Source organism: Sceloporus occidentalis, unplaced genomic scaffold (assembly GCF_023333645.1).
Source record: "Sceloporus occidentalis isolate IW3139 unplaced genomic scaffold, rSceOcc1.0.p SCAF_53, whole genome shotgun sequence".
In the NCBI taxonomy this organism is placed as follows: Eukaryota; Metazoa; Chordata; class Lepidosauria; order Squamata; family Phrynosomatidae; genus Sceloporus; species Sceloporus occidentalis.
The window spans coordinates 5,042,380-5,069,968 of NW_028317033.1; the positions used below are offsets into that span (position 1 = coordinate 5,042,380).

At 42.1% G+C, this 27,589-nt stretch overlaps 1 protein-coding gene across 1 annotated transcript; it reads left to right on the forward strand.

The window, feature by feature from the left end:
- Nucleotides 1–1,249: 1,249 nt before the first annotated feature.
- Nucleotides 1,250–27,186, forward strand: LOC149288272 (diacylglycerol kinase delta-like). Its single transcript, XM_089492009.1, has 30 exons — nucleotides 1,250–1,354; nucleotides 5,094–5,204; nucleotides 7,909–7,989; nucleotides 9,638–9,742; nucleotides 10,180–10,312; nucleotides 13,154–13,260; nucleotides 13,392–13,517; nucleotides 13,796–13,898; nucleotides 14,030–14,192; nucleotides 14,488–14,596; nucleotides 14,684–14,823; nucleotides 15,292–15,376; nucleotides 15,998–16,092; nucleotides 16,273–16,372; nucleotides 16,517–16,769; nucleotides 16,855–17,001; nucleotides 18,500–18,622; nucleotides 18,730–18,826; nucleotides 19,680–19,790; nucleotides 19,882–19,978; nucleotides 20,839–20,946; nucleotides 21,030–21,143; nucleotides 21,709–21,843; nucleotides 22,188–22,354; nucleotides 22,889–22,994; nucleotides 23,427–23,519; nucleotides 23,990–24,109; nucleotides 25,645–25,759; nucleotides 26,138–26,268; nucleotides 27,100–27,186. Exons 4-30 carry the CDS (start codon nucleotides 9,689–9,691, stop codon nucleotides 27,184–27,186), a joined length of 3,219 nt encoding a protein of 1,072 aa, XP_089348135.1. The 5' UTR covers nucleotides 1,250–1,354; nucleotides 5,094–5,204; nucleotides 7,909–7,989; nucleotides 9,638–9,688.
- The last annotated feature ends 403 nt before the right edge of the window (nucleotides 27,187–27,589 follow it).

Sequence of the window (27,589 nt, forward strand, 5' to 3'; positions counted from 1 at the left end):
CACTCTCTCTTACTTACACTTTCTGTTAATGTCTCCCTGCCTTCTTCGCCAACTGCTTCTGTGTCCCTGTCTCCTTTTTCGCAACTTTGCCTCTTGACTTGCCTCTTCTTGTTTTTCTGTGTTCTTTCACGGCCTGCTTCTCCCTGCAATCTGCTCTATTAACCTGACCTCCCGGAACGCTTCCCCAACAGGACAGAGCATTTGTGCACACCACGGGAACAACCTCACCCTCGATTGGAGGAATAGGGGAGAAGCTGTCCCTGTGGGGAGCGCCATGGCTCAGCCTTTTTGTGAAAGTACTCCAAGATGCCAAAATAATGCAGACAGAGTTGTGGAGAAAGAGAGGTGCAGAACTGCTTCTCTTTCTCCAAGGATCTGTCTGCATTTTTCTGGCCTTTTGGGGTATGCAAGGGGGCGGAGCCACGGCACACAAAATGTGGACAATCTCTCCCCGTTCCTCCAATCAGAGGAAAGGGTGTGTGTTCAAGGCATGCTCTGTCACCGAAGTACCTGGATAACGGGGCTGATACCGGGGAGAGGCGGACAAAGAAATTAGACAGAAGAACAGGAAAAGGCAAGAGAAGAAGTGGAGCTGTGAGAAACTTGACAGGAACACAGAAGCGGTCGGCAGGAAGACATTGTGAGAGGGTTAAAGCGGGTGTGCAAAGTATGAGAGTATGAGTGACAATGAACTTTGTTTCTGAATAGAAAAAGCCCTGTGAATTTTGTCAGAAAAGGCAGGAAATTTAATTCATTGTCCTAATCGTTTTATGCCCATGTGCACAAGTCTGATTGATACCGTTTTCTATGCATTGGATACCAATAATTATATACCGTACAAGCAACCTGGCCTGAGCTAAACATTTCAATTGCAAATTCTCAATGTTATTTTTCTCCGTGGAAATGATCTCGGCTCAATATTACTGGGGCTGGTTTTATAAATCGGACGCCGCTCTGCATGAAACGAGTAAACTAGCCCTGGAGTAACCGAATGTCTCCATAACGCTGTAACGAAATTACAGAGGGCTTCCGCCTCTCTTCGTGAAGAACGCGAACCAAAGACAAGCGAGCAGAGGATTCTGGGAGTGCGCACTGCCTCTGCACCAACAGGTGGCGCTGTGTAACGAGCGGCCGCCGAGCTGAGCCGCCAGCAGATGTCGCTGTTTCACTGGTTGTCCTGGTCCCCTGTAGCTGGCGCTGTGTCCCGGTCCCCGGCTCTCGGGCAGTGATGGCGGCCTCCCAGGCTGCAGCAGTTCCCGGGGCCCCGGCCGAGGATTCCTCCGATAGCGAACCGGAACCCGAGCCGCAGAAACTGCACAGGAAAGTGTCAACATCCGGACAAATTAGGAGGAAGGTGAGTGAAAGCCAAGGAGCATTGCGTCCGTGACATTAGAGACACTGTCTGTATCAGAGAGTGGGGCATATCGAGAGAGAGGCCGGGGAAAGCAGTACAGGGGCGGGGGAATGGAAGAGACACCATGCAAAGAGATCCACAGGCGAAACAGACTCCAAGAGACAGACGACGATGGCGACATTATGGTTAATAGGAGTGAGACCATTAAGACGTAATGCAGGGGAAAGGGACGTATAGTGAGTGGATGTGACAGAGCCAGAGAGAATAGACATCTAATGAGTGGATGTGACAGAGCCAGAGAGAATAGACATCTAATGAGTGGATGTGACAGAGCCAGAGAGAAGAGACATCTAATGAGTGGATGTGACAGAGCCAGAGAGAAGAGACATCTAATGAGTGGATGTGACAGAGCCAGAGAGAAGAGACATCTAATGAGTGGATGTGACAGAGCCAGAGAGAAGAGACATCTAATGAGTGGATGTGACAGAGCCAGAGAGAAGAGACATCTAATGAGTGGATGTGACAGAGCCAGAGAGAAGAGACATCTAATGAGTGGATGTGACAGAGCTAGAGAGAAGAGACATCTAATGGGTGGATGTGACAGAGCCAGAGAGAGGAGACATCTAATGGGTGGATGTGACAGAGCCAGAGAGAGGAGACATCTAATGAGTGGATGTGACAGAGCCAGAGAGAAGAGACATCTAATGAGTGGATGTGACCGAGCCAGAGAAAAGAGACATCTAATGAGCGGATGTCACAGAGCCTGCTGATGAGACATCTAATAAGTGTATGTGACAGTATGAGCCTGAAGGAAGAGACATTTAAGGAGTGTACGCGACAGATCTAGAGAATGAGACATTTTATGAGCGGGTGTTACATTAGTAGCCTGGGGGAAGAGACATTTAATGAATGAGTGTGACATTAACAGTTTGAAGGAAGAGACCTCGAATAGGCATATTTGACAGTAGGAGTCTATGAGACATCTAATGAGTCGATGCAAGGGTTTGTGAGGGACTCCTGTAATGCTTAAATGTGAGAGAGCTGGGCAATGAGGCGTTTAGTGAGTGGATGTGACACTAACAGTCTAAAGGAATAGACATCTCATAAGTGAATGTGACAGTAAGAGTGAAGGAAGAGGCAAATACCGTAATAAGTGTTTGTGATTGTGAGAGACTAAAAGAAAAGACATCCAAGGGAAGAATAGACATCTGATGGGTGGATGTGACAGTAGCAGTCTGTGAGAAGAGATGTCTAATGAGTAGATGTGATGGAGCTTTGGGGTAGTTTGGGGTAAGAGAGGTTTAATGGATGAATGTGCGTGGATAAGACAGAGGTGTGGATGTGACAGTAAGAGACTGAGAGAAGAGACATTTAATGAGAAGACATGAAAGCAGTAGCTTTAATATAGAGGCATCTAATGATATAGTAAGTGCCTATGGGAAGAGACATATTATGTATGGATGAGACTGTTAGTATTGCAGTGACATCTAAAACATGGATGTGACATTAAGAGTTTGAGAGGGAGAGACATCTAATGACTGAATGTAGAATTATCCGATGAGACAAGCATGTGAATGAGACTCCTTATATGTGGATTTGAGAGACTGCAGAGGGAGAATCATTCATCTGGTAGATGTGAAAGACTGCTTAGGATGAAAGGAAGGAGAGGTCTATGGGACGGATCAGGATGAGTGGCGAGTGAGCGATTCTATGCTTATATGTATGAACTATCTTAGATTTTTCTGGTCTTAGCGGATCGGGAGACTGAGGGCATACATGGATGTTATAAGTTTGACTTCTCAGGATGTCGGGGAGATGGGAGGAAAGGCAGAGCTGGGTGTAAGGGGCATGGTTCTGATAGCTCTGAGCTGCAATCATCTTAGACGGGTGACTGTCCTGTCTGACGAGCGACCTGCCGGGCAAACATCTGATACATATATAGAAAGCAGTCGGTAGGTGGGTCAGGGGTGGCAGCGAGAAGGTAGGACGTCATTGCGCTGGTAAAGCCAAAATATCAATTGTGTATTATCCGTCTGATTGTTGCTTATAAACAGATTTACGTATCAGTGATGTATCCTCAATGGCCTCCTCGTAGAAGCTGTACCCTCACTATGAGCTTTCACATAATGTTCTAGAATAACAGGCAGCTTGAAGAAAGGGGCTGAGGAAGGAAGATGCAACTAGAACAGAGACATACTTCAGACTTATTTGTTTACTTGATTTGTTTAAAGCATGTTCCTGGGAAATGTTCCCTGCCATATGCTGCTCACGTTCATTTCGCGAATGTTCTGTGTCACCGAGAGATAGAATACAGAGACAGGAAGAGGTACGAGAGATTTGCTTGTAGGGGAGAGAGAGAGAAGCACAAATGGAAACCCTTTCTTCGCTAAAAGTCCTCATTGGTTGCTTTATATTTTGGGAATTCCCTTTCTTTGTTAGTTGGCATATTGGGGGGGGACGGGGGCTTACAGCAGGTTCTGTGATCTGGGCCCAGGTGTTCCTGTACAGAAAAAATCTGGTTCCTGACTTGAGAGTACTGGACCTGCTGAGACTTCTGGGAGTAGTAGTTCAGAACCATCTGTACAAAGTTTGGTAACGCTTGGACACGTAAGAACGTGAGTTTGGAAGGCTCTGCAGATAGATATTCTAGAAAAAGGAAAGCATTACAGCAGTGCAAACAAACACCTCGAGAAATGGGGGTTAGCAGCGCAAAGAAGTGTTTGTGCTTCTAGTAACGGCTTTCCTGGAGTCATGCTCTGAAACGTCCATTAAGATTTGAAGAATGACTTAGAGGTTCTCGTAGGCAAGCAAGGACATTTACGATTCAAAGAACAAGCGAAAAGAGGAAATGAGTTACAGAACGGAAACAGAGGCAAACATACAAGGCCAGCTGGTTATGTTTCTAAAATTGTACACTTATTTCTCACAAGGGCCTTTGATGGCTCCCCAGGGAAAGATAAGAGAGAGTAGTTTTAGATTCCATGAGATCTAGACATACAAGGACAAACATGCTTGGAAACACAGCTACAAACAATAACCCTTACGTGTGTTTCATTCATATGGAAAAAGGACTATAACGGCATGAAATCATGTCAAGAGACTTGTTAAAAATAATGGTATATACGGCGAGGAGAGAAATTGTTGTATAACCAACCCTACTTGTGAGCCCAGGGTGTAGACGAAGTATTGATTCATGATTGGGGTGCAGCATCCAGCGTATATAGAAATTGAGGATTGATTGGGATGCAGAGCCCAGTGTATAGAATAGGTATTGATGGATGATTGGGATGCAGAGCCCAGCGTATAGAATAGGTATTGATGGATGATTGGGGTGCAGAGCCCAGCGTATAGAATAGGTATTGATGGATGATTGGGGTGCAGAGCCCAGCGTATAGAATAGGTATTGATGGATGATTGGGGTACAGAGCCCAGCGTATAGAATAGGTATTGATGGATTTTTGGGGTGCAGCGCCCAGCGTATAGACTAGGTATTGATGGATTTTTGGGGTGCAGTGGAGATGACCTGTGTGTGGTTTAGTCTGGATACCATTAGATTCATTGTTTAGAAACGTGTCTTCACATCTTCATTATTACAAAACAGCATGTGTGTGGAGTTCTCTGTATATGATTGGAAATACAGTTTAGTATTACATATGCTTTACGTGGTTCAGTACCGGATTGCATAGATTTTAGGGAGCACGGCCTTTATTTAACAAATCTCTTCTATTGCCTCTTCTAGGCGATTGTGAAAGAAGGTCACCTCCAGAAGCAGACCAGCTCATTTCAACGATGGAGACGGCGCTATTTCAAACTGCGTGGAAGGACACTGTATTACGCCAAGACTGCCAAGGTTATTATTATTATTATTATTATACATGAAGAAGTGATGAGAAGAGCTGTGTATATCCAATATCATTTTAAAATATCCCATTCTATAATGACCTTTCCGAGGACACTAGCTGACACACTTCTACTGTGGGGCTCTCTGCTGCAGATCTCCGGTGGGCCGCACCTCAATGTCCGGCGGGCCACATATTGGACACCCTGGTATACACAGTGATGTACAGCAAAGCACACATTTATTGTTTTCAGACACTATATGACATAAACCTGTATAGCGTTCATCTTGTGGAACCTATTATTTAAAAAGTAAATTTATCCTTCCACAGAGTGGGGCAGCACTGAAGCAAGTGTGTTTTATGTCCTATTGCCCCTTTAACTGCACACCAGGGGGTAATAAATGAAAATAAAAACATGATTGGGGAGGGGAAAAAAAAGCTGGCTGCTAGATTTTGGTGGCCGGCTTCTAGATCCAAACCAAATTTGTCGAGCCGTGTGTCAAAGTGCGTATGATGACTGGACCCTTTAACCATAAAGCCAAGTGAGTCCCCTTTTGCATTCTGAATGTGCGAGCCGCCATGGTATCAGTCCATGGAAAGTCCTATGTCTGGCGTAATGATACACGTCACGCGGATGTTTCACTTTGTTACCTGTCGCTGCACTGCGGGAGCGGAAAGGAGTGTTTGCATTCAGCTATACGGACAAGCATTCTCTTTCAAGTGTTATTTTGTTGGCGCCTAGCACGCACACGTACATTCTTTAACATAGACATGGAGGTGCGGGGCCACACGCTGTACAAATACCTCCTCTGTACAGTTCGAATGGCGCTTTGAATCCCTTGAACTCCAGGCTCCTAAGGGGGGGGTCATTTCAATCATTCGATATTTGTCATTCATCTGTCAAACCCCCCCCCCCCCGAAAAAACTTGGATTCGAGTTGTTAGAGGTAGACATTTTTTTAAATGCACTGGACCTATATAACTACGCAGGTGAGGTCAATTAATACAGGACAGCTTTTATATATATATATATATATATATATATATACTCATCGCTATGGAATATTACGGCCCTATATGAAACACAAATAATAATAATATATATATTTATTGTTTTACAAGCATCAAAATCAATGCTGTTTATACAATCCGCATAGAACATACACCTCCGATAATTTAGAAGGAGTGAAAAGGTTCCTTATAGTACCGTGGCCAGACCCCTGTATATGACAATTAGAAGAGAAAGCGTCTGCTGCCTGAACGGAGTGCCTGAACACTGCTAAACAGAAAGATAACGGTGCTATCGCACATAGCCAAAGCATCAACTGAGCTCACTAACACGTTCAGCAAATAAACTTGGCAGATCTGTCATTTTTATTTATTTTTTCTTCTTTGAAGGTTCAATCACATAAAAAACAACACAGGGAATTTTAACAACCTTTGTCCGTTTCTATGGCAACAGCCTATTAGTGGCTCCCCTGACCATTAGGTATTACTTGGAGAATTATGTGTGAGGCCTAATTGTTTAATTTTGTTTAAATTTCATTTAGAATGATGATGACGTCCCCCCTACTAGTGCCGACGCATCATTGCAACATTTTAAATGAGAAGTTGAGAAATAATAGCACGGGGAGACGTTTTGTAGCTGTCGGGGATAATTAATTAATTGCTTCCTAAAAACATCTCATCACGGGGCTCAGTCTGTCTGACAGGTTTTAATATACACCGGCCCGGCTATCTAAATAAAACAGATCTGTACCTGTAAAAAATGCTGCATCGTCGGCGCGATGTAACACCTCTAGATTTACATTTTAATAGTAGGAAAAATAATAATTCAAATCAATCTTCTGACGACGCTTATATAAAACAATCGGTAATAATAATTATATTAATTCTACCCAGCAGTCATGTGACCCCCCGAATGGACAAGCCTTGGAAGTCAGGAAAGGCTTTGTGATAGTGTTTAAAGCTATGGAGAAATGAATTAAAATTCCGGACCTGCTTAAAGGGACAGTCTAATGTCAATGACCCCTTTCATGACAAAGCGCGTACATGTACATTGTTTTTAATGGGTTTAAGGACAACCCATTGTCCTTAAGGGGTTAAAGTACTCTGGGATTAATTCTAACCCTCCGTGAGTACGTAAATATGCATTCTTCCAAAACGAGGAAAAAAATAAAACACTTGCCTGACACAAAATATGCATCCATTCTAAAAAAATCTTTTTTTTTCTAAATTAATAATAATTGCATATTGTTGCTGGCCCCGGCTCCTTGGCCGCTGCCGACCATGTGCGCCAAACTCACCACCAAACAACTTCAGTGGAGGGGGTCTAAGGAGACCTCCCTTGTGCCCGTGCAGAAGGCATTCCCAAGGATTTCAGTAAGTTTGAGAATGTCTATGAATATAGTCCAAACTACCTTATATACACAGATTTTATAGGTGTGCCTTTGCCCATATCTATATATTGATTAAGGTGTTAGAATGAGCACATGTGTATGTATGTATGTGTAAGTGTAGAGCTTTCCCTGACCATCATCATACTGTGTTCTGGTGGGCTTTATACACCACTGTATCCTGCCTTCTGTTTTTGGGTTTTACTTTTGTGCATTGGTTTTACCATTTATAAGTCCTCTTGACCGCCGTGGCATATCTACAGTTCTGTCTGATAGCAAACTCTGCTTTTAATATTCATTCTTCCACCGCCTCCTTGCAGTCTATCATATTTGAAGAAGTGGACATCACAGACGCCAGTGTCGCCGAGTCTAGCACCAAGAACCTCAACAACAGTTTCACGGTATGTCTAACATTCTGTATGTGGAGACCCCCCCACCACCACCTTCTTTTTATTCAAGGAAGTGCAAATGATTGATTTCAAATAGGGCTGTCCAGTCTTGTCTTCAAAGTCCAGAAATGTGTATGAGTTCTCATGTTCATCTAATTCATTGAGTCAGAAAATAAATACTGCGTGTCCTTGAGTAGTGGGAAAACCTGGGGGATTGAGACCCTCAAGGGCAGGGTCCTACTATGTTTATGGGAACCATATTTATGAATCCACACATAGATAGATATATAGATATATCTTCTGGTTTTCTTCTGGATATTATGTACAATTTTATTATTTTAATGCATGCCTGAAGAGATGTGCCCTTGTGTTTCACTGTAGGTCAGGAGTTAACCCTTTATCAGGTAGTATTTGACAGTCACATCCTGAAACTCTTTTGTTTTGGTCTTTGTCTTGGAGTGTCCTCCTTGTTTTGGTTTTCTATTGTTTATGTTGGTCAAATGACCCTCCTGAGGGATAATGCATTCACCCGTGATTACCCTGTCAGATAAGCACGTGTGATTTAATCTAGATAATACATAATGAATGCAAGAGGATAACATTCAAAACTTTACTTTAAAGAAGTGAGAGTTTCTGGCAAGTAAGCCTTCCAAGAGCCAGGCGGTGTGGTGTAGCAGAGCGCCTGCAGAGGGGCAGATAACGCCCGGCACGAGCCACCCCTGCAGTCTCTCGTCTGGTGCCAAGCGGTAGTTTATATATACAAACGGACAATCTGTAGCAGGTATGGCTTCTGTAATCATCTTCTTGTAGTTGCCAAGGGGCAATGAGCTTCGCGTGGACTCTAAGCTGAAGGTCCGGTGCCGGGGCAGTACTGTATCACTAGGCCTTGGGGCTACGACCTCATACAGAGATTAGTGGCAGGGTTGGGGACGGTTATGTGGATTTTAGGAGGGACATGATATATATATCTGTCTTTTATATGTAATATATATAGCCCGATTGCGACACACATGCGTGCGTGCGTGAGTTAAGAAGGTATAGGGGATGCGTGTGCACACGTATGTAATGTACTCCTAAAGACATGCACGTAAGCCTGCGTTTGTTCATCATTACCTCATTATACTGAAGGGTTAAGCAGCCCGCAGGCATTTACAGCAGGGGAGTGGTTTTATAGCCATGTTTTTAAGGCACTCATTTACACTCCTGTATCACCCGGCGGGGCAATGTTTTGCAGGGCAGGATGGGGGTTAATGGTCTGCGGGGCACATTGGCTGCATGCGAGCGCCCCAAGCCGAAGCATGTGGTGACAGCATGGTGTTGATTGTCTAGCTGCTTTTGTTCTTCTGTAGAATACTTTTCATCGTACCTTTTTGTTTTTCGGGATGAAATTAGTCTGCGTTTCCATGTCCCGTGAATCATGGCTCCCCGCTGTTCCCTTATCGCTATTCTCCTTCCCCCTCCCCTTTACACCTTCTCTGATTGCCCAAAGTTTACAGGCAAGCCCTTGTTTGTGTTTCCAGAGCCACCATGCACACTGGAGACATGCCTTTAGCAAACAGCTCCTTCTTCTCGCGCCTCCTCCCTCTTTCCGAAGACTGCGGCTCTTACCGGACCTCTACCTGTCCCCCCCTCCCTCTGACACGCTTTGTCCTCCTCACAGGTATTCACTCCCTTTCGCAAACTGATCCTCAGCGCAGACAACCGGAAAGATATGGAAGAATGGATGGCAGCTCTTAAGTCCGTGCAGAACCGCGAGCTGTTTGAGGTAATGACGTACGAACGGCCGGGACAGGCCTGCCAAGCTTCCGTTAAATGTGTAAGAGCTGCTGCCAGAAACGAAGCATACATGGAGACGTCGACCGAGGAGGTCCCTTTTTTTGCGAAGAGCTCAGTACACGGTTTTTCTTACCTACTTCCTACCATAACTTTGGCGCCTTGGGAAGTTATTTTTTTTTCTCCATGGAGGAATGTTGCGTGATTGTTGCATGATCTACAGCGTCGCGTAACACCAAAGAATTTCTTTTATTTCCCGGTGAACATTTTTTCGTCTCCGGCTGAATGAGGCATGGGGTTTGCTCACAGTCACTGTAGCAAGTACTGTAATCAGATCCTCAGGCTCCTAATCTGCCCCGACCTGTTGAGTGTGAATATGCGAGCGCTGCCTGGAGGGTAAACTGCATTTCTCTCCTCTATGTTTTCTAGTCCACTCAGTACAGCATGGACCATTTCTCAGGAATGCACAACTGGTACGCCTGTTCTCACGCTCGCCCTACTTACTGCAATGTCTGCCGCGAAGCCCTGTCCGGAGTTACCTCCCATGGACTTTCTTGTGAAGGTATACTTAACTTTACGAACGCAACGCACGCTATTCTATGTGGTTTTAATGCATGCTTTCCAATTTTCCAGGGTCCCATGATGGGACATTAAAGCAAATATGATGTCATGGTTGATTTCACCCACACAATGTAGGTACAGTTGCAGTGTCACATCACATTCAATCTACGTCGCAGATAATGTCTCCATGAGACCACCCACGTAATGCCGCATCTCATTTTTATTTAGAGAAACATGAAAACTCAGTGTTTTTCGCTGTGTTTTAGCTCAATTCCATGATTAGCTGCTATGGGTAATGAATATATGAGCATATGCAGAGACAGCTAATCACATTAACATTGTTTATGGGACACATTCAAGACATAATGAGTAGGTACAGCGTACAGATCCCATTGAAGATAACAATTGCTTACCAAATGTAAAGCTGCAGGTGTATACCTAAAGGGTTCCACACCTGAATGCAACCTAACCTTTTTAAATGCTCCTGATATGTCCAAAGGACGAGGGTAAAAGCTCTTTAAAGCAGATGTGTGTATTCTGATTCCCCCAGTATGTGAGTGACACACATAACGCGTGGAAATATCTGTATTGCTGGTAATTCTCAATGCTATTACTTCATATCTCTGATCTGCTGATCACGAAAGCATACGATCCAAGCTTAAACAGGTGAAGGGATAGCTTTAAATCCCGACAAAGCTTTGAAATCTTCCAAATTAAAGGATTTGCATTTAAAAGAATCCCAGGGTCAGCTCGTTTGGAACATTTCTATTTATGATCTTTAAATCTTCCAAGGCAAGAAACCAAAGGCAGGTCTTTTTACCCAACAGTATTTTGAATTGATTCAATAATTTGGCTCATATGGTCCCAACAATATTCGAGGGGTTTGATAAAACTATAATTGACAGACTGAGACAAACCGATACATTAGGTAAAGAGGGCTTGGCTCGCAAGCTTACAATCTAGAATGGAGAAATATCTGTTTAGTCCCATCTGAATATGCGTATCATATGCTTATATGCATATGGGTTAAAACATATCAAACCCATTCCAGTGATCTGGGGCTGGGTGGAGGATGATTAAAGATAAATATTAATTTTAGAAATCGTGTATACCAGTATATATATATATATATATATATATATATATATATATCCACGTGCTCATTTGGAAATGCTGTTTTTCAAGTTGTTTTACATAAAAAAACCAAATCTGTCAAGTCATTGAACAGTTGATCATTTTTGATATGAGGTTAAATGAACTCAAGGAACATACAGTCTATACCACGTGTTTTCTTTCCAGCCGACCTAACTCATTTTTGTTATCTGACAGCGGCCTCCCTCCCAGCTCGTGTCTGCAAAAGAGCCAATAAACACTTCTTTTTTTTAACAACATACAATGAGACCATTATGCTGGGTGATTACAGTTCCAATTAAGAATTATGTTCAGTATCAGGGAGACGCTCCACACAAAAGGTGCCCTGTCCGTGTGCGCTCTTGTTGGCACGGGATTCACGCTGCGTTATGTAGCATGAACTTGCCGTGTCGGTTTTGTACAAAGTCTTCCAAAAGTCCCTTGTACATTAATGAAGCTTGTGTGGCTGGTTAAAGGAAAATGCTTCCGGATATTTATTTGACTGTCCAAGGAAGGCTTGGAGCATAAAATGTGTCGGTGAAAACACAGAATTAGGAAATATCAATAAAGGTTATAATAAAGCAAGAAATAAATATTTTATTTATTATTATTTATAATTTTTTTTGTAGGTAGAGCTTTTTTATGTGTGTGTGTGTGTGTGTGTGTGTATATATATATATATATATATATATATATATATATATATAGCTTTTGGGGATCTTACATGACCCTTCTTCATTTAACTATAGTTAGTGAAGCTATTTTAGCTTGAACGTAGCAGGTGCACATAACAGAAATTATTTATAAGCTGAATTTTGTGAATGGCATTGCTAAGAGCAGTCGATCGGCTGTCTACCGTCAGTGTGCTTCTCTTGATTAACGTTGTTTAACGCGCTGCGTTGCTATGCGATGATCTGCTTGTTCTAAGCAATATTAGGTGTGCCTGACACACAGGACTGTGTATGTAACATTAAAGGTACATTCAGTCACCATATACACCTTAATGCTACCTGCGTAAGCTGTTTACATCCGTATACATAGAGGAATTCAGACATCATGAGGACATGCGCATGCGCAAATGTCTTGTAGCCAAATCTGGAGGGGAGGGGTAGTATCATGCAGCTCTAGAGCTGCAGCTTTTAACAATGGGTTTTCTTCCTTTTTTTTTACATGTAAAACTTCACAATAGTTTTTTCATGGTAGGCTGCTAATGGCCTACTGCATCCTTCTACAGTGGGTTCTCGTTCTATGCTTCACATTGGGTTTAAAAGAGATGGATGAGACGGGATAAGATATGGAAACACATGAGCAATGAGTAGGAAATGTGTTTATTATAATTAATATTACCGTATAATCCAAGCGGGCAGTAAGAACCAGAAAGTGGGGTCAAGATAGCAGAGAAACCTTTTCAACCTTGCAAGGGTGTGGAGCAGGTTTGTCAACCTCTAGGACCTGTAGACATGCAAAAGACCAAATATCCTGTATATTCTTCCTTGAACACAATAGATTTAATCAATTTCTTTGTTTTTGGTTGTGCTGCTTGTGTTCAAACCCTGGAGTCCTGGACTTCAATACCTCTGGCGTAGGTGATGTCAAGGATTCGGAGGGGGAGTAGTTAGCGTAATGTGTAACATGGGCTCTGCTTTGCTGAAGATACCATGAGTTGTATGTATGACGTGTTCACAGCGGTTTATTGTTCTTCTTTATGCAGTGTGCAAATTTAAATCTCACAGAAGATGCGCTGTGCGGGCCACCAATAACTGCAAATGGACAACTTTGGCCTCGGTTGGGAAGGACATCATAGAGGATGAGGATGGTGTAAGTAATCAGTGTGTCCGTCTTCGGAAGGCAACATTGTTGGATCTCTCCCCAAATTGGATCAGAGCAGGTTGTTTTCATGTTGTTCCCGAAAGTATTGTTTTAGATGACTGAACGCTGGCTCTTCTTAGGTGTCGATGCCTCACCAGTGGCTGGAAGGGAACCTGCATGTCAGCGCAAAGTGCACCGTGTGTGAGAAGACGTGTGGTAGTGTGCTCCGTCTACAGGACTGGCAGTGCCTATGGTGCAAAGCGATGGTAAGCCACTGACTATTAATGTAGTGTAGTTGTTTGTTATGAATGTTTGTTGCTCTTTTATTTCACTTTTAAAAGATGAGCGTTTTCAGAGATTTAGCAATGTTTAATCTGCGCCTGTGGATATTATTGGGCCCTCCTTCATCTAACTACAGATTATAACCACATTTATGCAGACAACAGGTTGTATTTTGAACATTTCTTTTTACCTATTTTGTTGTCTTTTTCCACTCCATCATATCATTCACTTTCTTGTGTTTTTCTTGTTGTGTTCCCTACAGGTACACACCGCGTGTAAAGAGCTTCTTCCCCAAAAATGTCCGCTGGGGCAATGCAAAGTTTCTGTTATTCCACCCACTGCTCTCAACAGCATAGACTCAGATGGTATGTAGAAACTCAGCAAATAAGGAGGGATGATGATGTAGACAATGGCTCCTCCTGGATCAGATATGGATTCAGAGGCCTAAATGATCACTGTGCGTCTCTTATGGATTTACCTGACTTTGTCTCTTCAGGGTTCTGGAAGGCCAGCTGCCCCCCGTCCTGCACTAGTCCCTTGCTTGTGTTCGTTAATTCAAAGAGTGGGGACAACCAGGGAGTGAAGTTTTTACGACGTTTCAAACAACTGCTAAACCCAGCTCAAGTATTCGATTTAATGAACGGCGGACCTCATCTAGGGTGAGAGAGGGTTAAATGGGGATCGGTCAAGTGAGCCGGTTGGAAGACTAGGCATTAGTAGGTGCCTGATTTATTGAATTTGATATTGGGGATATTTGAATAAGAAACTGTATACATTCAAAGTAGTAGTAAAATCAGGCGAGTGATTGAAAATTGGTGGTAAGGAAAGCGTGGGTCTGTAAAAGGTATGCACAGCTTTTAAAAGATTGATAAACGTAAGGATTAAAAATAACAGAGAAGACATTGCACATGCTATGTGCTATGTTACTAATACTAAGAATTTCTTTTTGTCCAGTTTGCGTTTGTTTCAGAAGTTTGACACGTTCCGGATCCTAGTGTGTGGAGGGGATGGAAGTGTTGGCTGGGTTCTTTCTGAAATAGATACCCTTAACCTTCACAAACAGGTATGTACACAATAGTGTACTGCTTCATCTGGGGTCTCTCTGATATAACTATACACATAATAATATTAACTGTAATCTTTCTTTCAGTGTCAGCTGGGAGTTCTCCCTTTAGGCACTGGGAATGACCTCGCTCGGGTGCTTGGCTGGGGTTCCGCTTGTGATGATGACACTCAGCTTCCCCAAATTCTGGAGAAGCTGGAGAGAGCTGGGACCAAAATGCTAGACAGGTAAGATGGGTGTTAGGATTCTGGCAGGGGGTTGTCTGGTGGGTACAGAGAAATACCCAGCAATGAATATCAAGACAGTTTGGTTTTAATATAAAAAGGAAAGCATATCATTTTAAGTCATTTCTTTTGAAGACCTCCACCCGTATTCTAAAGTTTTGGGTTTGTGCTGATCATTGGTAAATAAGATGCTGGTGGATGAGCTGTGCACATAGGAGTTGGGACAGATACCCAGCATCCTCATTAATGTCATATCTGCAACCATCGATGACCTACAAAGTAGGATGCGGGAACCCACCTGTAGCGAACAGACAGACAAACTATATGTATTAGAATACTAAATATTCTATACATATTTACTATATTTAAAGCACTATAATTGCATGTCAATGAGGAAGAGCTCTGTTTGGCCGGCTTTCTTATGTTGTCTCAGTTTTCCACTCATTCCTGCTGCTGTGTATCTCCGGATAGATGGAGCATCATGGTGTATGAAACTAAGCTTCCATCTCAAACTCCGGAATCCTGCACAACCACAGAGCCAAGTGAAGATTGTGAGGTATGTCGATGGTGTTCTGTTTTTTTTTAATGAAACAACGTATTATTTATACTCTCCAGGTGTAACTTTCTATGTCATCGGACTCAAAGTGGGACCAAACACTACACTTAATGTCACCACGAGTGCTTTCTCACTGTGGGCTGTACAGGACTGCAACAGATATTCCAAACCCCTAAAGCGTCACGAATAACTGTTCAGATAAAGATCCAGTAGGTTCCTAGAGTTAGGGCTCCATATATGATCCATAATTAATGTTGAATGGAAATAAAATACACTTATTTTAAGCCCTATGTAATATACTGTATATAATATGACCTGTGTAGTGAAGTTCCTCTGATCACTTTGCCAGTCTTCCATCTAGTGGCAATGAGACCAGGCTGACAGGGACTAAAACAACTTTTGAGGCTACCTGGGGATGGCCACAGAAAAGCAAAAGAAGATAATAAGTGTGTGCCTCCTGCACAACCTCCCTGTTATTGATGAATTCTAGATGAGGGTCCAGAAGCATCATCATTGGGTTGAGTGGTTGGACAAATAACGTCAGGAGGCTACACGCAGCATATAGATAAAGCAGGAGACTGGGGCTGTAAAAAGCCTATTGATGACCTTTCACTTCATTAGGTGCAGCAGATTCTGTGCTATGAAGACTCAGTGGCAGCTCATCTATCACAGATACTCAGTTCAGACCAACACTCTGTGGTCATTTCATCAGCCAAGTAAGTGTTTCCCTTACTTTGTGGGAGTGTCGGTATACTACTTATACATAATTGTGGTATCCATACCATATAATATATATACACATAGTTATACATCAATAGGGTCTGTGTTTCTTCATGGGAAAGATACCAAGTATCTGTGATAGATCAGTGGATCTGTAATGTTCCATCCCTCCTCAGGGTCCTATGCGAGACAGTGAAGGATTTTGTTGCTCGAGTTGGGAAAGCTTACGAGAGAATGACCGAAAACTGTGAAGAATCCGAAACCATGGCAGGAAAGGTAATTTTTCCTAAATTTTACAAATATCCCAATATCTACCATTTATTTTTTTTCTGTAATAATTTAAATGATAAGCCCATGTAAGAGACGGACACCCAGACCTTCGCTTGTGGCTCTGATAGATCTCACTCTTTTCTTTTGCAGTGTTCACTTCTGAGAGAGAAGCTTGATTCCCTGTTAAAAACTCTGAATGAGGAGTCGCAGTCCACGTCGGTTCTTTCTCAACCACCCCCTACTATTAACGAAGAAGGGGAGGAAAACTCAGAAATGGTCACGGTCCCAACAACATCTCCTTCCCCAGGCCGTGCGCAGACTTTCAGGCCTCGTGAACAACTCATGCTAAGAGCCAACAGCTTGAAGAAAGCCATCCGTCAGATTATAGAGCAGGCTGAGAAAGGTATCTGAACGCCTCCGTGCTGAATATTCCGCTTCCTTGTTGTGTTATTGAAAGGATAATTCATATATCTCCTTTTCCCGCACAGCTGTGGATGAACAGAACGCACAAACGCCAAGCTCTGAAGATCTCATTCTGCCATTCTCCCAAGACGATGCCAAGGAGCCGAAATTGGAGAGTACAGTGAGCGTACAAAGTGGGAACGCACTGCCGAGACTGAGGAGCTCAGGCAGAGGTACTGATCATGTACACAGATAGACTAGGTGTATAACAACATTTCCTTTTAACCCCACACAAAATGTGTGATACGTTCTATAAAGAGCATTGCATCCCATGAGTAGCCAAGCACCCTCTAGCATTTGTGGATCTACAACTGTCACTATGCTCAGCCAGCCATAGACGCACTTCTTTTATTTGACAATAATCACTCAGTGGCTAGATACTCGCTTGTCCACTACACGTTATAACATGTATTCCTATTATTACTGTAACTTGATTTTACTGTCAGTAAAAGTAAAATGCTTGTGTACGTTTTATCATCATGTGTTATTATGGCCTTCCATTTTCTGACCAATTTGAAGCTTCGCAAAGGACAGCGAACCATTTATAAGATAAATAAAGGTCAGATTGCAAATCATCATAACTCAGAGTTTATACATCCACTGGTAGAGCTCTGGTTTTATCTAGGAAATCCCCAGCATGTTCACCATGGCAGCTTTCTATGAAGCGGTGTATGTAATGTATCCATACCATGGCTCATTGGAATAAGTGACACGTTATTCTGTTTACCCCTGCTCTCCGTTCTGTCCTTGTGTCAATTTTGTCATTGGGTTAATGGATTCTGGCAGTTTGGCTCTGAACTGAAAGCTCCATTAGGTAGAGTATTAGAGCGGGATGCGGAGTCAGAGTTCATCTGTCTCAGCTTTGACAAGACAACATTTGTTGCTTCGTTGACAGTGCAGGTGTACAAAGAAGGGATTAAATTGCTAGTGATGATTTGTTTTAACAGAACCCAGATCACTCCAGAGAAGTCCTGAACATGTTTAGATTTAGGAAAACATAGTAGTACTACCAAACATTTAAACGTATGTCACAACCATTTTTGACTGCCAGATAGGAAACCTGATGCCCACTCCTATGGCACACAAAGGTTTATCCCATTAAATACAAGTATTGTACCATATGATATATAATATATCATATGATGCCTGTATAGAATTGTACTGTGTTAGCCATGGAAAAAAATAAAAAAATTGGGAAATATGATATCTTTGTAGGCTAACTGAATTGCACTAAATAGGTCAATTCATTAAGCGTAGAAGAGATCTAATTAGTCCAGAAAGTTTTCAATCCAGTGCAATAAAGGTGTTATCCTACCCAAATTTCCTCTTTCTCTTTTCATGCTAAAATAGTACAATTCTATACTTCTTCTAACACGGATGATACCAAGGTGTACAAACAAATAAAGCTGAAAACCTTCTCAAAATATTGCACCTACACTTGAACTGGACAAGATTTTTTTATCGGGATGTAATACATAAAGAGACCTGAGTAGGCTTGAAGGCAATGCAGTTAGCCAATAAATGGATCATCTTTACCAAATGGAGGTTTATTGTAACTGATTTTACTACATTTTGGTCGATGCCAAAGCTGAGGTCACCTCTTTATATATCTGGCCTACTATTCCTGATGAGTCCTTGCTGATCTGTATTTATATTGAACTTTTTTTTTAGGTGCTAAATCTGAATGTGCAACCAACAAAAACAGCCTGGTGGCAGGAGCCTCGGTGTCCCTTCCTGCTCCCTCCACCCAACGTGACAATCTACCGGTGCTGAACTACAAGATTCTCTATCCCAGCAAGTGCCCTTTACTTACTTTCATATACTTTTCACAGAAAGATGTTTGCAACTTAAAAAGGCATTTTTTTGGTGTACAACTTAATTTTTATTTATATATTTTGTAGATATGAGAGCCGGAATGTCTGGATCTTTGCCTGGCAACTCTATTATCAGCCGTCTGCTAATTAGTGCCGACCCTTTTAGCTCCGAACCGGACAGCCTGTAAGTGTGGGAATCATGTACTGAGACGAAAAGGAATATACTCAATTAGGTTACCCATATTGCCAGTTTTTCCAGAATGATCTTGTTGTATGTGAAAAATATGTCCCGTTAAAAAAATGTACGATATGGCAACGCTGTATAGCTTTCTAACAGAAATAGCGGCGGTTAAGTTGAATATAAGGCCAAAGGCTGAGAAAGGTTTCGTTGAAGGTTGACCAACGGGCAGAATAAATGGGCTGTTCCTATGTTCTGACAATATTTAGTATTTTATGCTTTAAGGGCCATATTCCAGTGCAAGATAATAATCATTGAGCAATTCACAAACCACCTACTTGATTGATGACTGCTCGAAATGTAGAATTTTGTACAATAATAGCAGTCCTAGTTTTTAAAATATTTTCACAAAATTTTTCAAAAGCACGACTATCTTACTCTAATAAGAGAAGGGGCATTTAGAATGCTTGTGGCTGTATTTTATAATTGGCATTGTCTCCCCTTTTGCATGGACCTTTAAACTATGCGGTGTGGCCAGTTTGTTTAGCATTGCTTATGCGTTGATGACGTTAAACGTACAGCCATTAAGGACATGCAGGTTGGCGGTTGTTTTTGGAGGTCTTCCGGGCTGGTTAGAAACGGGACGATATGACGTATATTGCATATATTACATTTTAGATCATAAGTGTCAGCTAACTTATCTGTCAAGGGCCAAGTGTTGGTGTTTTTGTACCTTGATTGAGCATCATACTATATGAATTACTTCATATCATATGAAGCTACAACAGACGAGATCTTAAGGGAGGAAAGTAGCATAGAGCACGGTGTTCCTGATGTATCTGATTCTATGTCTCCTCAGGGAGTGTTACACAGAAAAATGTGTGATGAACAATTACTTTGGCATTGGACTGGATGCGAAAATCTCTTTGGATTTTAACAGTAAAAGGGATGAACACCCCAAGAAGTGCAGGTAAAGTGAAATACGCTTGAAGCAGGATATGTTCTTCCCAGCCCCGTGAAATCTTACATCCCGTTTAACCCATGTCTCCCCTCGATGTCAGGAGCCGCACAAAAAACAGAATGTGGTATGGAGTGCTGGGGACCAAGGAGCTCTTACAGAGAACGTACAAGAACCTGGAGCAGAGGGTGCTGCTGGAGGTGAATAGAAATATGCTTTCGTTATTAAGGTGTCTGCTGTCTTGTCTCTTTCCTTCGTTTCTTTCTGTGTTTTCGTGTTACAGTGTTCCTTTTAGAGTTTTCCCCACAATTGCAGGCACGCTTTATATTCTTTTAAGTCTGATCCACAGACATCAGGTTATTTGCATCACTTTGAGGTTTGAAAGGGAAGATCAGTAGTTTCCATTGACTTAGTGTTGACCACTGATGACGGCAGGTTCTTGTTGGTGGCCGTATCACTTCTCTATAGCTAACCCAGCTACTCCTACGCTGGTCAACCAGGAACCTTTCGTCTAACTATAAAGTCTTACTTATTGAATGTAGTTAAAGTGTTGATCAGAGTAGGCATTTAGACCCTTCATGCCTACTACTTTGCACAAGTATATCAACTGTTGCATTTTTATAGATCCCAAAAGTTGTCATTGAGTATTTGTGCATTGCATTAGTAAAAGGAAAATATGGTTTAAATAACCGTACGTACCACGTATGTCTGCCTTTTTTACATTTAGTTTACTTAACTCTTACCCAAGTCTGGTAAACAGAGCAGCACCAGAGTGTCTGTGTTTCTCCTCCATTGAGTAAATACAGCGGATCAGTCACTGCCGTTATCTGCTATATATATATATATATACCCAGTATTCCACCCCATGTCTCTTGTTGGGTTCTGTGTGTTTCTGTCTGAAATGTGTGTCTGTCCCCTTGCGTTTCCCTGTCTGGATGCATACTTCTCTGTGTCTGTCCTTAACACTGGTTGTGTCTGTCTTTCTTCTTTTAGATGTCTGTCTCTTTCTTTCTCAGTGGATGTGCGTTTCTCCTTCCACTTACCCCCATGTCCCCCGCAGTGTGACGGGGTCCCCATTCCATTGCCCAGCCTCCAGGGCATCGCTGTGTTGAACATTCCAAGCTACGCCGGGGGGACCAACTTCTGGGGAGGCAGCAAGGAAGATGATGTAAGTTTTATACATTGGAAGGTGATACAGTAACATAGACGTGACCAGAACCCAGCCGCACCGTGTCCTTCTCTCTTCCATAGACGTTTGCAGCGCCCTCGTTTGACGATAAGATCCTTGAGGTGGTTGCTGTGTTTGGCAGCATGCAAATGGCTGTCTCAAGGGTCATCAAACTGCAGCATCATAGAATTGCCCAGGTATTTCTGTTTACCGTCGACATGGAGACCTTCCATTTCATAAAATGTGCACATTATTTCTGATAACCGCTAGATAGCTGGAAATGTTTCCGATATGATAAAATAGTGTCATAAAACATGAGATTAGAAACAACAAAGGAATAGGTAATGTCAAGACATATTAACCCACTGCTTTTATGCAAAGAACCTATTAGCTTTTTAATTTACGAAACAAGCAATGCATAAAATGCATTGTATGGCTATAAGAGGTTAAAGCATATATTGACTCTCTGAAGTAGGGATAAAATGTCGTAGGCATCAGCTTCTACTGCATCCACAGCTTGTTGGTAAATGGTTCATTTTATGTGTGATTATTTAGTTAATATGACGCCGTGCTCATGGTAAATGCTGGCAGTCTGTACTTAGTACTGGGGCTGTCTGTAGGGATTCTGCGCGTCCACCACTTTCACGTTCAGGAGAAGCACTTGTGTAGCTGTATTTATATACAGTAGTACAGAAATCCTGTATCCGTGGCCTGGGTGGGTGCTCATGTATGACGTGTGACGTGTGCTCTGTGCCCTGTTAGTGCCGCATGGTAAAGATCACGGTGCTGGGAGACGAGGGCATTCCCGTGCAGGTGGATGGAGAGGCCTGGATACAGCCTCCTGGATTCATCCGGATAGTGCACAAGAACAGAACGCAGACCCTCACCCGGGATAGGGTAAGACAGCAATGCTCCTGTACATTGGGAGATGGCTGGGTGTTTCTAATGGGGAGGAATTACATTATTTCCCCTACAGTTAAATATATACAGCAGGTTTTCCCTACTGTGGACAGACACTACATATAATTGAATGGTAACATACATGTGGGATTTTTATTTTCTCATTGGTTTTTTTATTCCATTTTTAATTCTGAGATAAATCTCTGTGCACACTCACATTACATTGGGTGACTTATTGCAGAAAAGTAGATTTTTCATCTCTATAGTTCCCAACTCTACTAGGGTTCCCTATGTTTAATTTGACCAACACTCAAATTAAATTTCATTATGATTTTGTACAGGCTTTTGAGAGCACGTTGAAGTCGTGGGAAGACAAGCAGAAATGTGAAGTGTCCCGTCCAGCAACTTCTCCTCTCTCTCCCTTCTCCTCTCACCCCGAGGTGCTCTCTGATGAGGAAGCTGCCCAGGTGTCCCAGTTTGGCCGCTCTGCTGGTGACCTCATTAAGAGGTGAGAGGGCTGCAGGGTATGGGGGTCTTCTGCTTCTGAGTATAAGTATCATTTTTCCATGCCTGTAACGATGCTAACGGCTGCTGAGGGTTTTGTCGAGGCAATCTAGCATCTGGAAAAGTTGCAGAATATCTATGAGATGTTTCCTCGTATGTTTTCCAGAACTAAGAGTGCTGTTCGGGTGAAAACAGAGAGCCTGCGTTGTGCGAATATGTTTGTCTACTAAAAAAGTATTTAACCCATTTTAGAAAACATCTTCCTTTGGGACCAAAACCACAAGACCCAGTTTTGCAGTGTCTCTGTTGTACTGCCTTTAATATGTAACATTACGAATCCAAAAGCAGCTGTCTGCAGACTGCTTAGAAATATAAATAGTTCCTCAGGTGTCAGAAAGCTGCACTACCATCATGTATGCTGCTTTGCGTACTTATTGGAGGGATATGCAGGGCTATCGAGACATGCTCTTTGGAGAAAATATATGTGTATGTGTTCCCATGCACTCTCATCCCATGATGACCTCTTTTTGTTTTGCAGCATTAAGGATATTGCGGTGTCCCATCAGAGTATAGAGCAGGAGTTGGCCCATGCTGTCAATGCCAGCTCTAAATCAATGGAGAAGGTTTATAGCAAGAACGCAGAGGTACCATGTATTGTTACAGTGCTTGTGTCAAATGCCACATGTGGTGTAGGATAAGAGGACACCATTTCAAACCTGTACACCATCACTTCTTTAGAATATAATGAATCATATTCATAATATGATAATGTTAATATAATATAATGGATTAGCATATTCATTTGTAACTCTTGCATAATTGTCATTGAAATTCCTAAGGGCATGGCTGGTGTACATAGCTCCAAGTGTGTACACGGCACATGTGCAGACTTACATAGAATGTGTTCTGTTGTAAAAAAACAACAAAGCTATTGTAATGTTGTTATCTTTAAAATAGCCAATCTTTGATGCATATTCAGGCTCATTTTTCTTTAGCATGTTCATGTCCTCCTCTGTCTCAATGAGTTTTTTCATCACAATTTCCCCTAACATGTTTCGATTCCCTTTTCTTTTCAGGGTCTAAACAGAGTTCATGTAATGGACATGGTTACAAATGTCCGAGCTCTTCTTAACGAGACAGATCTACTGATTCAAGGGAAGATGGCGCTGGTAAGTAAGGGATGGATTTTATTTTTAACTGAATTACATCATTTAAATCCAATCACCATAGCAAGCTTCAATCATCATAAATATATGTCAAAATAAATGAATCCTGTCTGTAGCTTGTCTTTCTGTTCATATAAATGTTTTTTTTATTTGACCCTAGCAACTGTTTTAAATCCCTGACCTAAATGTTCTGTGTGTTTTTGTGTCTCTCTGACACGTATCCTTGCTTTTTCCTCCTCTTCTCTGAAAAAGAAAGGGGGGATCAGACACGTCTCCAGTGAATTCTCAGCTCAAGTGGTATATTTTCTGGTGAACTGTAGCATAAGAATGTTTAAACTTTTTATATCTGAGGCTGTCATTTACTTGTACCAGTTTTGCACACTTTTGAGCTGAGGTGTTTTATTATTTGGGAAAATCTACATGCTATAAAAAGAATCGGTTGATACCTTTTATTGTTTGCTGATCTTCTCCAGCTGCTGGACCCTCCTCAGAAGGAGCAGCTTGTGATATCCCTCAGCAGCACAGAACAAGAATTCCGAAAACTTGCAGACATCTCTTGGTTGTGGCAAAGTACTGACCCCGGAGAAGAAGAGGTGAGAGCCAGGGGTACCCCGTGATACCCTTTTTTTTTTTTATATCCCTTTGATTTGAATCCAACAAGAAGCACACTCAGTTATATTTAAAATGTGATTCCAGAGCAAAGTTTGAATTATATTGTTTGCTATAGTGATGAGACTTTTTATAAATATCTTATGATAGGTCTTAGGTTGTATATTGTGTGTGTGTGTGTGTGTGTATGTATATTTGTGTGTGTGTATATATAAAGTGCTGTGCAAAGGTTTGCAGGCGTAAAGAATGCTTTGAAAAAATAGAAATGTTTAAAGTTTATTTTCATCATTTGACAAAATGCAAAGTGAGTGAACAGAAGAGGAACAATAATCAAATCAATATTTGGTGTGATCATCCTTTGCATCGGTTGTTGTAGGTACACTTCCACAAAGTCAGGGATTAAACAATTATACCAAACAGGTGCTGCTACACCCATCTACCCATCTACTGTCTGGAGAGGTCTGGTCAGAAATGGTCTTCATGGAAGAATTGTAGTAAAAAAAGCCATGATGTGTAAGCAAGCCCAATCGACTCAACTATTCACAAAAACACAGGAACTGGGCCCAAAAATGGCAGCCGGTGCTCTGAACTGAGGAGTCAAAAAAATATTTCAATATTTGGTTGTAGCAGAACGCAGTTTGTTTGCGGGCTGGACAGCGGTACAAGAATAAGTGTCTGCAGGCTACAGTGAAGCATGGTGGAGGTTCATTGCAAGTTTGGGGTTGAATTTCTGGAAATTGAGCTGGGGATTTTGTCAGAATAATTGGTCTCCTCAATGCTGAAAAGTACTGGCAGATACTTATCCATCATGAAATGCCATCAAGCAGGCATCTGATTGGCCCCAAATTCTTCTGACAAGGACCCCAACCTTACAGCCAAAGTCATTCAAAACGATGTTCTGCGTAAAGAAGAACAAGGAGTCCTGGAAGTGATGGTATGGCCCCACAGAACCCTGATTTTAACATAATTGTCTGGAATTACATGAAGAAAGAGAAGCAACTGATGCTGCCTAAATCCACAGAAGAACGGTGGTTAGTTCTCCAAGATGTTTGAAACAACCTAACTGCCGAGTTCCTTAAAATACTGTATACAAGTGTACCTGGAAGAATGGATAGTCACACCAAGTATTGATTTGATTTAGATTTTTCTTCTGTTCAATCACTTTATGAAGTGTTTAATGATAAAAATAAACTATTAACATATCTATATTTGTATATGTATAGACATACGTTATGCGTGTGTGTGCGTATAGATCTAGATATGTGTGTGTATGTGTATATATATGTGTGTATATATATATATATATATATATATATATATATATATATATATACGTATAATAGCAAGATGTGTCATAATGTTGCTTTCTTTCCCTCTAGTTACTACCCATCCATGGTTTCTCACCCTTGTTTTTTAATGTCATGGAGTTCTGTACAGAGAATCGTTACTTCCACTTGCAAGCATTCTTAACATAGATTTGTTTGTAGTTCCGAATGTAACATGGGTCTGTTTCTTACAGGGACCACTGGACTTTTCTAAATTAAGACGCAGCAGTCGGTTTAGACTTGTCAACAAATTCAAGAAGGAGAAGAACAGTAGGAACAAAGAGGCTGGAAGCAGCACGGGACTGTCTGGTAAATAATGCCTGCTGGTCTGTCTGACACCGTGTGTGGCTGAACAAAAAAACTGACACATACGTCAGCCTTAAATAAGTGGCTCATGTAACGCCTCTTTGATATGTAGATGTTCCTTAGAGGAATAGATTGTTTTTCTATGCAACTGATAGTTGAGTGTGAAGTAACATAATTAGACAGGTACTGTGGGCAGCCAAAGTAATTAACGTGTTCTGGACATGGAGCTCCTCTTCAGGAAGATGAACTTCAGACTTACAGATACAATAATCTTGTGCCAATCATTTTCCTGTCTCTTCTGGGTTGTGGTACTTCTTTACATGGGAAGCGGTCTGTCTCTGCTTGGGATGTGGTTTCTTACTGCGGGACTTTCTCTGACAGCTCACCTCTGGGGAACGGAGGAGGTATCTCAGTGGTTGGAGCGACTCAGTCTGTCTGAGTACAAGGAGGTCTTTACTCGTCATGACATCCGTGGTTGTGAGCTCCTACATCTGGAGCGCCGAGACCTCAAGGTATCTCTCACAGATGTCCGCTCATACCGTCTTGAAAGCACCGTGTGGTCCTTCCTGGCTTTTATCCTGCTGGCCCTGTATTTCTTCCTCTCTAACTCATTCTGTTGATATTCTTAAAATCGCAAAGTGCATGTCTGCTTTTATCCACGCTGTAGCCTATGGAATGTGTATGTTGTTTGGATCTGGTCTTGTCTGCCTGCTGTTTGTATTTCGTGTAAGTGTCTGCATGCCCCCTGTTTGTTATGCAGGTTTGTATAGCTACATTCAGTGTGTTGAAAGACCATCCCCATCTTGTTTGTTCAGCCATAACGTTACCTCGCTGCTTTTCAAGATTTATAGTGAGTGCCGATTTTTTTTTTTTTTAAGCAGCAGCGATGTCGGTCTTTTGTAAGAACCGATCCCACCAGTTTACAGGTAGCGGGTTGACACAGAGCTATAACCGTGGCGTGAAAAGATTTTTTTCATGAATGGATGCGTTTTGGTTCGCCCAGTTTTTTGCAGAAAAAAAATATAGGTGAAAATACAAGAAAAAAATACCATACCTCCTGTAGCCCACTGCTTAACATTCAGCAAACTGGGTTATTTAGGTAGTTTACTTAGGAAAGAAATTCTTTTTTGGGTCATTCAACATATAAAGTATAAACTGCATTCATTTCTATTTAAAAACTTAATTTTCATAGGTAATTTAAACACCTATGTAATTCAGATTTCTCCAGAACGTTGATATCTTACTGTCAGGCAGATTATCTTCCCCCTCCCACAGTCGTCGGCATGTCTCTGTGTACTTAGAGATGAAATGGTTTCCATAAATGACAATTACCTCTCTTACAGGAACTGGGGGTGACAAAGGTGGGCCACATGAAGAGAATACTCCACGGCATCCGAGAACTGAGCCACCCAGCTGTCAATGTGGACTAACATCTGTCTTCACTGCTTGCGTTGCCCAATCCGGATGATGTTCAACCAGCGCTGCCACAAATGTCAACCACCCCACCATAGGGTTTTGCTGCAACGCTGAGCTCTGCTCGAGATGCGGTAGATCCCGTTTGTGCCATTCCCGTTATAGTCAATACCCTTGGCATGTTAACCAGTGGCACATACCCTGAGTACGCATCCATTGAAATGAATCTAGGGAATTTCTGCATCCTAGGTATGGAGGCGTCGATGTTTTTAGTTTTTTTTATTTGAGATAATCAGGGAATGAAACCACACGCAGACAATCACCCAGAGAACATTGCAGCCAGTAAAGACTGAAGTATCCATTTGCGTTCATGTGCTACCTCGTGTAACTGGGACCAACGCATCCGGTTCTGTCGTGAAG